This window comes from Mycteria americana, chromosome 7 (genome assembly GCF_035582795.1).
Source record: "Mycteria americana isolate JAX WOST 10 ecotype Jacksonville Zoo and Gardens chromosome 7, USCA_MyAme_1.0, whole genome shotgun sequence".
NCBI lineage: Eukaryota > Metazoa > Chordata > Aves > Ciconiiformes > Ciconiidae > Mycteria > Mycteria americana.
The window spans coordinates 7,151,842-7,162,894 of NC_134371.1; the positions used below are offsets into that span (position 1 = coordinate 7,151,842).

The 11,053-nt window shown below is 37.9% G+C and overlaps 1 protein-coding gene across 6 annotated transcripts in view; it reads left to right on the forward strand.

Moving 5' to 3' along the window:
• The window catches only part of ECT2 (epithelial cell transforming 2), a 31,248-nt gene extending 20,824 nt beyond the window's left edge, over positions 1-10,424 (forward strand). For 4 of the 6 annotated variants that reach the window (XM_075506888.1, XM_075506887.1, XM_075506890.1 and 1 more), the window contains 6 exons: positions 139-277; positions 1,859-2,013; positions 4,036-4,143; positions 5,293-5,439; positions 7,114-7,439; positions 8,829-10,424. In XM_075506888.1, the coding sequence (XP_075363003.1) occupies positions 139-277; positions 1,859-2,013; positions 4,036-4,143; positions 5,293-5,439; positions 7,114-7,422 (858 nt within the window). In that variant the 3' untranslated portion in view covers positions 7,423-7,439; positions 8,829-10,424. The remainder of the gene's footprint in view (positions 1-138; positions 278-1,858; positions 2,014-4,035; positions 4,144-5,292; positions 5,440-7,113; positions 7,440-8,828) is intronic. The other 2 variants (XM_075506892.1, XM_075506893.1) reach the window with 1 other exon arrangement.
• Positions 10,425-11,053: the final 629 nt, after the last annotated feature.

Here is an 11,053-nt window from a genome sequence, read left to right on the forward strand (position 1 = left end):
CTCTTTAGAGTATTGTTCTGTAGCAAGGCTTTCTGTGCCTTCCTGTATACTAGAATGTAAAAGAACAGAAGAGAAACAAAACAATGAATGGCAATAGACCTTCTAACTTTAACCTCTTTGTCTTCTATTTAACTGCAGATTGCGAGGAAACGGCATAAAGTTATTGGTGCTTTCAAGAGCCCACATGGCCACACGAGGCCTCCTGCATCTCTCAAGCATGTTGTTCTCATGCCTCTCTCCCAGATCAAGAAAGTCCTAGACATCAGGGAGACAGAAGGTCTGTGTGTTTTGAAGTGCTGTGATAGCTAATGAAAACTGTGGTTCACAGTATAAAGGACGAAGGTCTGCTGTTGTGGGATAGAATGCTAAGGTATATTTGTTGTATGGTATGTTAGGTATGTGATTTTAGTATAAGCTTCAGTTTGAAGCTCTGTGTGAGCTTGAGAATTCCTTCCATTGACACCTTTGGCTTGTCAAGAATCGCTGCAGGATGCTGAATCTGGCAGAACGACTAGATGGCATTAGCATAAGCCATCCGAATGGCAGTGTAAGTTTAACAGAGGAGTACACTTGACTGGATTTACAAAACAAAACCAAAAAACCCAAACTTCAGTCCAGAGCATTAGACTGACCAGAGACAAGTGCTATTGCTGTGAAACCAAATCTTCATTTAACTGGTGATAATGACGCTCAGGAGGAGCTGTGCTTAGCATCTTAAAAGGGAGATTTAGATGCCTTAATTTCTGTGGCTGCTTTGCCCTATGGAGACTGCAGGGGTTTCACTGAAGTAATGCATTGCTACAGCAGCAGAACTCATGCTACAATACTGTTCCAGCCTTGATAGTGACTTCTAAAGAAGTCTAGTCAGACTAGTTTTTAGATCTATACCCTAGAAAGATAGATTTGATATTTCACTGTAGGTGATGGTATGCACGTCATACTTGTTCTGCTTATGTTCTCTGAAGCACCTGAACATAGAAACGCAATAAAAAATAGAAATGGCAAAGAGGGTAGGTAGTAAACGTGAAGCCTACCTGCATTTTTAAAATGTACTTCAGGGTTTCTCTCTTCAGAATTCTCTTTAAATTACTGTGCAACACTTAAGTTGACTTTGGGACTTGGGTGATGGGAGCCATTTGTAAGCATACCATTTAATATTTGCTAAGAACTTTAGTATGCAAATCTTGGGAGAGGTCAGCTACTTTTATATACACTCTCTTATAGGACTGCTTTTCCAGTGCTGCTTTTCTGAATTGACGATGGGTTGTTTTTTCTTTCTCAACTGTGTTTAGCATGCTTCAGCTGTGTCTGCTGTAAAGGAGTATCAGCAATGGATTAATTTCCTGCTCTCAAGTGAGCAATCTTTGTCAAGTTTAAACAGCAAAACCATTGTAACTTGACTATTTTAATGTGTCATATATAGTACTGATGTCTTTGTTGCTTTTTCCTGCTTTACAAAATAGGGTAAATGTTGTTTCCTCTGTTCTCTGATAAAGAAAGGATCTGTCCAACATTTCATGAGTTAAAGAATGAAATTCATATTTACTGCTGTGTCCAGTAAAGACCACTAGTCTGCAGACTACAGTATGCAGATTATTTGGTGAATAAACAACTGTTGCATGAACAGTTGATTGCAGCCTCTTGATGAAGGGTGCAGACAGAACTCAGTGCTCTTGCAGCTGATAAAACAGCTATTGTGTAAATAAGGATAAAATCCTTGCACCAAATCATATTGTCCCTAACTCTAGCACCTGGCAGATGGAGGGTTAACTCTTCTGAAGGTTCCCTCCTGAATTATATGAAAAATGATTATTCTTTGTCTTAACTCCTTGCCTTTTTTTTTTTTTATAAACTGTAGATTGCCATAAAGCTTTTGCCTTAGTTGTGCGGCCACCTACAGAACTCAACAACAAGCTACTCAGTTTCCAGATGACAACTGAAGAACCTCCTAAAGAAGATTGGTTGAAGATGTTGTGTCGGCATGTGGCTAACACTATTTGTAAAGCAGATGCAGTAAGTACTCTGGAACCATGCTGCTGATTGGAAATATTTCTCTTTTTGGCTTGAAGCATATGAAGCTAAAGAACTTGTTAATAGTGGGCATGCTTGAGGTAAAGTAGAGCAGAAAACATTTGTGCTAGCATGTCTGCAAATGAGTGGTTAAAAGGTGCAAAAAGAAACAGCCTGGAAGTTAGCTTCTACAGAAGCTAATAAATACTAAAAAGTTCAAGAATCATGCCCTTCCCCCCCATTGCAAATTAATTATAAATAATTTAAACTCTGCACTGCAGATCTAAACAGAATTTTCTTCAGCTTGCTTCTTTCACAGCTATGTTTCAGTTTACAATCCCAGCATTATGAATTGTATGTTTTGGTTTAACTCTGCGTTAGGTTGAATTCTTTGTTCTACATCTTATCTGTATGAGCACCATAATGTAAGAGACATGAAGCATCTTCCTCCTGTAGACAGAAGCCTACAACCTTAAAACAAGGAAATAAAGAAAACTATGAAATAGAGGAGGCGCTGGCCTCCTGACGTTTTTAGAAGTTCAATGTGTGGGCTTTCCACAGCCAGAAAACTACTAATCTGAAGAGTAGATCCTCTCCAATTAGCGCAAGAGACTTTCAGCTAATGCTTTAATTATGGAAGAGTGTATGCATATCAGTCATCCAAATTTGCTGAAAATATGTGCAGTATGTATAGCTGAAACAACTTGGGTTTAAGCTAGAAATGTTTTATGTTCTGCATTGTACTCTTACTGTACAATACTTGGTTGTCTGATTTTTAAAGACATGCTTGTTTCAGGAGAGGTGGTTAAGTAATCAAAATAGCATCTTAGTTTTATTTTGTTTGGCTTGTCATCTAGGGATTTATTCATAAAAAAACTTGGCTTTGTGCTTTTCCTTCCTTTATAGGTACTGAGTAGGAAAAGTACTGATTCAGAAGCATTAATTTACTTTAATCTGTCTGACGCCTATCTTCAGTCTCTTGTGTTACGTATAACAGAAGGGGATGGAAAAATGTTGGCGTTTTTAATAGAAATTAAATCTTTATGTAATAGGTGTATCATTCCCTCTTGCCCCAGGACATTCAGAATCATATGATGACAAAATGTAACCTACTATGCTGAATCCCATTAGTGACAATTTCTGTAACTACTGCTTTGTACCAACTATATAATACTCTTTTCTTGCTGATGTAAATGTCAAATTGAGCTTCAATTTAAGCACACTTCTGCTTTTCCCTGGTTTTCAAGAACTCTGTAGCATCATGTGAGAATGAGAGAGCATTGACTTTGCCACATGGTGGCAGTAAGGCTTTAACTACTACTTCCTTAGGCACCCGGAGTAGCCATACAGCTTGCTGTCTGGTGTCCTTGTGACTTTTTTTTCCCAAAAACTTTTTTTTAGGTAAACTGTCTTTTTCAAAATAAAAACCGAAAAAAACACAAAAGAAAATCCCAGCGACTTCCCACTCCCATGTCTGCCCCCCCTTCCCTCCCCCCACCCCGGTTTTGGGAGTAGCTAGCCAGAGACTGCTTTGCACATGCTAGAGTTTTTAAGAATGAGGCATGAAAAAAAAAAAAACAAACCGAAAACAAACTTGTGGCTATTCTGAAACATCTATTGGGCTTAAGCTGAAAGGTTTAGTCTTAATGTTTGACAGCTGGAGCTATCAAGATTTCACTTCAGAAGAGTGCTCGATGTGTCAGTGAAACAAACGGGTATATATGTTGTGAGACTCCCCAGGTATACTTCAAGAGCTAGTGCCTTTACTTTGGTCAACCCTGAACTTGAGACTGAATCAAACAAACCAAATGTAAGACTACTGATGAAGTGGTTTCACAAACTGATTGCGCCAGCAGTTAATCTCAGGAAATGGCATGAAAGCAAATAGCTGCTTAACTGTATATTAGGAGTTAAATATGGAGGAATATGGCAATTAAAACCTCTAAATGTGACCTAATGAAGTAGAGAATGATATTTTGACAAGTGCTGATGTTTGACCATTACTAAGACTATTTTTGTCTATAGGAAAATCTCATTTATACTGCTGACCCTGATTCAGTTGAAGTAAATACTAAAGATATGGACAGTACTTTAAGCAGAGCTTCCAGGGCAATAAAGAAAACATCAAAAAAGGTAAGATACTACAAACATAGTGCTTTACAGTAAACCCCACTCTAGTCAGGGAATTGTGCTAGTATTCCTGTTTCAGGTGTTTTGTAGTACTTGCAATAGTGACAAGAAAAACTTAATCTGAACTAAAACTCTTAAGTATAAGCTCCTTAAAGAGAGAAGGTGGGGGGAGTGTTTGAGGCTTTGACTGCGTAGTTTTGGAGTATCTGTGTATAATCTTAAGTATTATTGTCATAGGTATTATGTAGTCACTTTTGAGTCTGTTATGGAACTTATTCTTAGTTTAATATTTTGAATCTTTTAAATATATTACAAAAAACCTCAACCCTCAGCTGTAACTGTTTTTAGCACATTGGATGAAGTTTCAAGGCTGCATGCAATTACCTAAATTGGAGTACCTTCAAAAGTAGGATGGGTAATAAAGTATGTGTGTTCTGGTAATAAAATAGTCTTCAAAACAGCAAGGAAGTAAGTGCTGAATGCTGGTGTCTGCCTGTGTACGCTTTCCTCCATGTATGACTTAGCTGCTCTCAACTAATGGACTGAGGAACTGTGCCCTATTCTGCTAAGAGGACCTGGCTGGGAGGCAGGAGGAAGGCTGCCTGTCTGCTCTGTCATGTTGGCTGTGCACTGGGTTTGGTTATGCTAAAATTTGTGGCACGTGAGAAGGGGTGACAAAGAATGATGCAGCAAGGAGGAATCTGTTCCCTGTTCTCAGCAGCCTTGCAGCAGGCTTACTATGTTCACAATGATAATACTGTTTTGGAGAAAACTGTAGAGGCTGCTGTAGTTTGGAAGCTGCTGAAGACTAAATTGAGAGCAACTTAAAGGTGGGGGGCCTGACTTTGCAGAACCCAAGGAATGTGGGGAAGCATGGTTGACTAGACCTTATTTTGACTTCTCCCTGAATCTCTGCTGTCTTCCCCCACCATGCTGTCTTCATATTTGGACAGAGTGAGAAGAGCAGGGGTGGTGGAGAGCCCTAAAAGTCAGATCACCTTGTGGGTGTGCGTGTTTGGCTAGTTTTGATACAATCATATTAACATTTGATATATATCCTACAGATGTTCAAAATTTGAATGGTAGCCTATATTGTAGTAGTTATTACAGCCTGATTTTTGTCAGTGTATAACTGCTTGTCAAACTCCTCAGGTTACAAGAGCATTTTCTTTCTCAAAAACACCAAAGAGAGCTCTTCGAAGGGCTTTAATGTCACATAGTGCAACAGAAGGAAGAAGTCCCAGTTCAGCTAATGAGAGTTATATAGGCAGCCGACTGACTAGTACGTCATCATTAGCGGTAAGTGATTTGGCTGTGCAGGCCAAATAAGTAACCTTTTTAAGATTGCAGTTATTTTAATGTCTGGTGCTGATCTTACTTTAACAATTTCAAGATCCACAGTGGAAAAACTTATCTTTAACTACATTCATAGATGTGTTATTTTCTGAGCAAGAGTTGTTTAATGAGATGGCTTACTTGCTGAAAAAGCAGAAAAATCTGCTGAACATACTAGAAACTGGGAGTTACCTTGTACAATTAAGTTGGGGAAAAAAGCCTCTTTTGTCAGAGGTGGAATACGTATCCTCTTCTGAGAGAGTGAGAAACTTCCAACACACTGTCTTATAGTGGTTCATGCTTTTGATTTTGGACAATATATACAAATGTAGCATACAACCCTGAATAGTGTGGTGAAAGTATCAATGAAAGCAGTGAGATGATAGATATCCTGTGAAACAAACTGGCAAGGAAGGGTAGAGAAATACAGATGCTGCAGCCTAAGAGTTTTTAGAAAGGCAAGGGAGTTATCTCCTTGTACACATTTAAGAAAACTTGCTAAAATTATACGTTGTTCTATGCACAGCAACTCTTCTGCTATGCCTGGCTACCTAATTGCAGCTCTCTTCTGCCACGTAAGGTCAAACTCAATTTCCTAGTACAGTCTAGTAAAGCAGACTAGGTTTGGAGGAATTTTTTCATCATCTTTGCTTTTATTCTAGTGTTTGAGTAAATCTTTATGCTGAGTAAACATCTACTTTAAAGTCTGTAGTTTGTAGGACAGAAGGCCAAGAACAGGATTTCCTGTGTATCTTTCTACTACTGCTTGATATGTCAGTACCTTAATGTAGAGATAATTCAGTATGTTTGAGTGGCCATTAAATTGTACAACATAAAGCTATTGTCTTGCTCTCCCACATGAGATAGGCATGAGAAAATGTGAATTAATAAGGGAGGAAGTATTACAGGGGACTCCCTTGCTTTAGAGGGAATAAAAAAAAGCTACCAGTGTGGCTATACCCCAGTTCTCTGTAGAGATTTTCTTCCTTCAGTTATGACTGCTCCAACAATTGTTTTCCAATTCTAATATTGTGTCTTCATTTTGATACAGCACTGTATTTCATTTCTCATGGAAATGCAAGTCATGCACTTTTCTGTGTGTGTGTCTACCCCATACAAAAATACTTTTTTTCCACAAAATGATAGGAACTTATAGTAGTAAAAACTATTTTCCTATTTCAAATTCTTCCCAGAGTTCTTAGACCTTTGAGGTAGTAAGCTGCAGCTTGGCAGCAGAGCATATGTTGTGTGTGATGTCGTGTGGTGTGGAGTGTTGGTGGTGGTGTTGTTTGTGTGGGGTTTTTTTTTTTTTTTAACCAATCCCACACACCACCAAACTTGCATAAAGCCTTTTTGGTTGAATCATAAGGTTGAGGGGAAAAGAGAGCTTTGGATTCCAGGCCCTCAAGTGCAGTTCTTGAGTAGGAAACTAAAGCTGCAGGAAACCTGTCTTGAGTCCATTGACAGAATCAAAGCTGTTATTCAGACATATTGTTTTATTTAAATAAAATCCTGGCCTGTGCTTATGTGGGGATTTTTTTGGTGTAGAAAAACTATAGAGTAAAAATAGCAACAAAGCTTGGATGCTTGGGTTTTTTTCTTGTTTGGACTAACTCTTGAACCCCTTCCTAATTGTAGATTGCTCGTTCATCTTCTACGTGCAGCCTAAATGGATCTGTCAAATGTGTTGTTAATGTTCATCGCTCCAATTCTGTTCGTTGGAGCTCTCAAAATTCCAGGCCTCGACCTGTGCTGTGTCCTGGCTCTCCAAATATTCATCTTTCAAATGCTGTAGAAGAAAAAACCTCTTCCAACTTGGAAAGCTTAAATGGTCATGCCTTGGACAGATCATGTCCTGTCCCTATTATTACTACCACTTGTGGTGATGCTGGAGATAATAATCAGTGTGGTGCTGAAAAACTCTGTCCATCAAATCCTGACTGCTAATGCCCATCTTGCATGAAGTGAGCAAAAAATCTTGATTCCTCTAAACTAAGGCAGCATGGTACAACTATATAAAACCCTGGAATCCACAAAGTGTTTTAAATGGTGTTGGGTTTTTCTTTGACTTGTTCTAATGCATGGGGGTGGAGTCAACACTCGCATGTGGTCTAGTCCTATTTCTGGTTCTGGGTGCAAAGTTAATTCTTTCACAAATCCTTTTAACTTTAATTTTTGAGTGTTTTTTCTTAATTCATTTGAATACAATTGAATTGCTGCTTGTTTAAGTTCAGTTGTCCAAGTGGCAGTGCAGCTCACTGGCCAGAGTTCTGAGGGCCTAAATAAGTTGGTTGCAGGGAAGTTAGAAAGTAAGAAAATTAGCAGCTAATTTTACCTATGGTTTTAAGTTTTTGTTCCCCTGTCTGTAAATAGAAAAAATATCCTGTATAAAATACTTCAGAATCTAATAAGAGCTGCTATATAAAGAGGAGTTTACGATTTAATTTTCAAATATTGCCTATGACTGCAAATAGAACATGTGCCATAAACAGGCATTAGACTTCATAGTGAAGTGGTATATCTTACCTGCTCAAAATATCCCTATTTAAAAGATTCTTGAAGCATGCATGTGCAGCAAGCTGCCTAACTACCATGACCTGTTTATATGCTGAAAAACTTGGCTGTGCTATAAAAAGCAACAGAAGATTGCTTGTGAAAGTATCTTGAGGTCTAATGTAAAAAGAATATAAAATCTCAGCTGATCCAAAGAGGTTAACTTTTAGTGCTACATATTGATGTGTTGGTTTCACTGTAATTTTAAGGCCCACAAGCAGCCTATGCTTCTAGCACCAGAAAAGACAGCTTTTTGCCTGGTTTGTGCCCATCCAGGCGCAGCTAAAGCAAGCTTTGACAAATCATTGTGATGTCTATTGCCTTCTGTAGCCAAGAAGGCTTGTGTTCAGCATCTAATTTGGGGCTCAAAGCTGCTAAGAATACAGCAAGTTGTAGGATCTGAGGGGAGTTCCATTTCTCTAAGATTATCATAATGTGCCTTGCCTTCAATTTGGAGGGAGATTATTACTGCAAAAAGCATGATGCAAGATGTACACTAATACTTGGTGAACAGCTACTCTTCAAAAATGCGTTCTTGCATTCTGAATCTCTCAAGGCTGGTAACAAGGAAAATCTTTCTGCATTTTTAAAAATATTTGCATTCTACTCGTTTGGTGCTGTTTAACTTTGCTGTTCAAAATCTAGAAATGCTGAATTATTAATTTCAAAAGCTGCCAATCTTAACTGTCTTCTGTCCTGTGCATTCCTTATACTATGTATCAAGGTTGAGAAAGGACTACTGCACTATTGACATTGGCTAATGAATGATCAAATAACTTTTTTTTTTTCTTCCCCAACAGGGTGTTCCTTCTCCTTCGTTGGTCAGTCTTCCCTCAATCTTTGAAAAAAGGAGTCATACATTAAGTCGATCAACAACCCACTTGATATGAAGCAGGTTTAAAATACAATGCTGTATTGTAGTGACTGACAAGCAGCTGGCTGTTCAAATGACCTGTTACTGACATTAATGGTACCTTAGTCATTAGCACTTAGCAATGATTAGCAAAATGTTAGATAACACTAAGTTAATCACAAGGATTTTTTAGTTGTATTGAAGCAGATCAGCTAATCAGTGGAATAAGTAACCCGGTCTTCATTTAAGACACAGTATTCCCTTGCACAAATTTATTTTCTCACCAACATAACGGAAGCATTTTCTTCTATGGAAATTGTCCCCTCTAGGCAATAAACTAGTTTGTCAGATCTTGAAATGATGATGATCACATAACTTACTGCTAGTTTGAATGACTCTTATGCTTGCCTAACTTCATCAATTGGCAGAGCACTCTAAGGTTTGAATTGTTGATTTCTTAAATGGAGATGCATTATGAAGTACCTGACCTGTCAAGTATGACAGTTAACCTGTTGTAAAGCTGCTTATTCCAGATATTTTATAAATGTAGTTGCTTATAAAGAAATAGAATTGAGTTTCTGTGATTATGATCTTCTGCAGCCTCACTGTAACGCAGTGGTATGTTATGTGTGTTTATTTGAACAGTAAGTTTAAAGGCTATCACTAGCTTTGACCACCAAAAATGATCTATTAAATTCTTTGTAGTGGAAGTCTGAGGAAAATAATTACACTCCCTTTTAGCAGGGCTGTTAAACAAACAAATGCTGAAAACCCCACACCTTCCACGTATTTGGTTAATGAATCATTATTTAATGCATGGGATTATTGGTGTGACATAGCTAACTTGAGGGCCCAATTTTGGTGTGTCAAACTGCAGGTGTAGTACTCCGAAGGCTTTTACCTGGCTTTCTCATGTATTTGTGTCTTCCTTCAAAACTATATGTTCACTTCTTTCATCTCTGAACAGTTAGTATGATGCAATGCAATCTCAGGAACTATCTAAATATGTATATTTCTGCATTTCATTAATGGTTTAACTGTCTGTATTAGCAGGAGTTCTGAACTTCTGGCTTCTTTTTAACTACCTGTGTCTTGTCTTATGTCTATATGTAACTACTGATGCTTCTGAATGTGTCACTTAACTGGTTTTTTTTATATCTCTTTGCTAATCCAAGCAATGTAAATAAACTGTTTAAAGTAACACCGCTTATGGCTTTGCTAAACAGGCTTTTGTGAGAGTCTACTTTGTCTTTTCACATAAAAAGCGTTATGTTGGCTCCAGCCTACAAGTGTACTCTGAATACTACATAGCTATTCCTAATAAAGTATACAACTTGGTAGGCCTGAAGCTGCCAGAACCAAACTTTTTTTCCTTAATATATTCACCATTCTCCCCTCTTCCCCTGGATATATGTACCTATGGTTTTTTTTTTATCCTTACCCATTCAAAATAAACATGTGAGCTAAATATGCACTGACACTTATGTAATAAAGTGGCTCTAGGAAATAAAATATTCAATAAATACTATGCTAAAAAATCAATAATAGTTTTTTTGGGTTTCTTTTTTGTTATTTTTGCAAGGGCATCTTCAACCTGGTAAACTCCATGCAAACTTATACTATCAGCCTATCATTATTCCTCTGGTTGTCTTTAATTACCAAATTATTTGTATTTAGCTTCTATCTCAAGTTCACTTGCACTCAAAACCAATTGAACCTCTAGTGCTTACTGTATTGCCTGATCTTGTCATTACCACTACTGCACAGCTCTGCTGTTGCTAATTGAATGGAAAAATGATTGTTGAGAGTGCAGAGTCCTAGTGCTCTTCAGCTCTTGCATATAACTTGCTAATGGTGGAACTAGTTCTGCTCAGTCTTGCTAACTCTAGAAGAAGAAGAATGAGGAAGACTATGCCTGCCTCCTGCATTCTGGATGCATTATTATCTTAACCTGTTATGTCAAGTTTCACCATGAGATGCCCCTATTTTTATTAAAAAATAGGTGCACTGTTTAAAAAAAAAAAAGTTAGGAGTAAGAGAAAAATGGCAGCTCAAGCTCCTTGTCATTAAATGAGATGATTTAAAACAGGCACTGTGTTCATTGCTTTAGTCAGAGCAGTAGACACAGTCCAAGGTGATGTACTCTAGTACAGTTAATTGAAGGCATGCTTG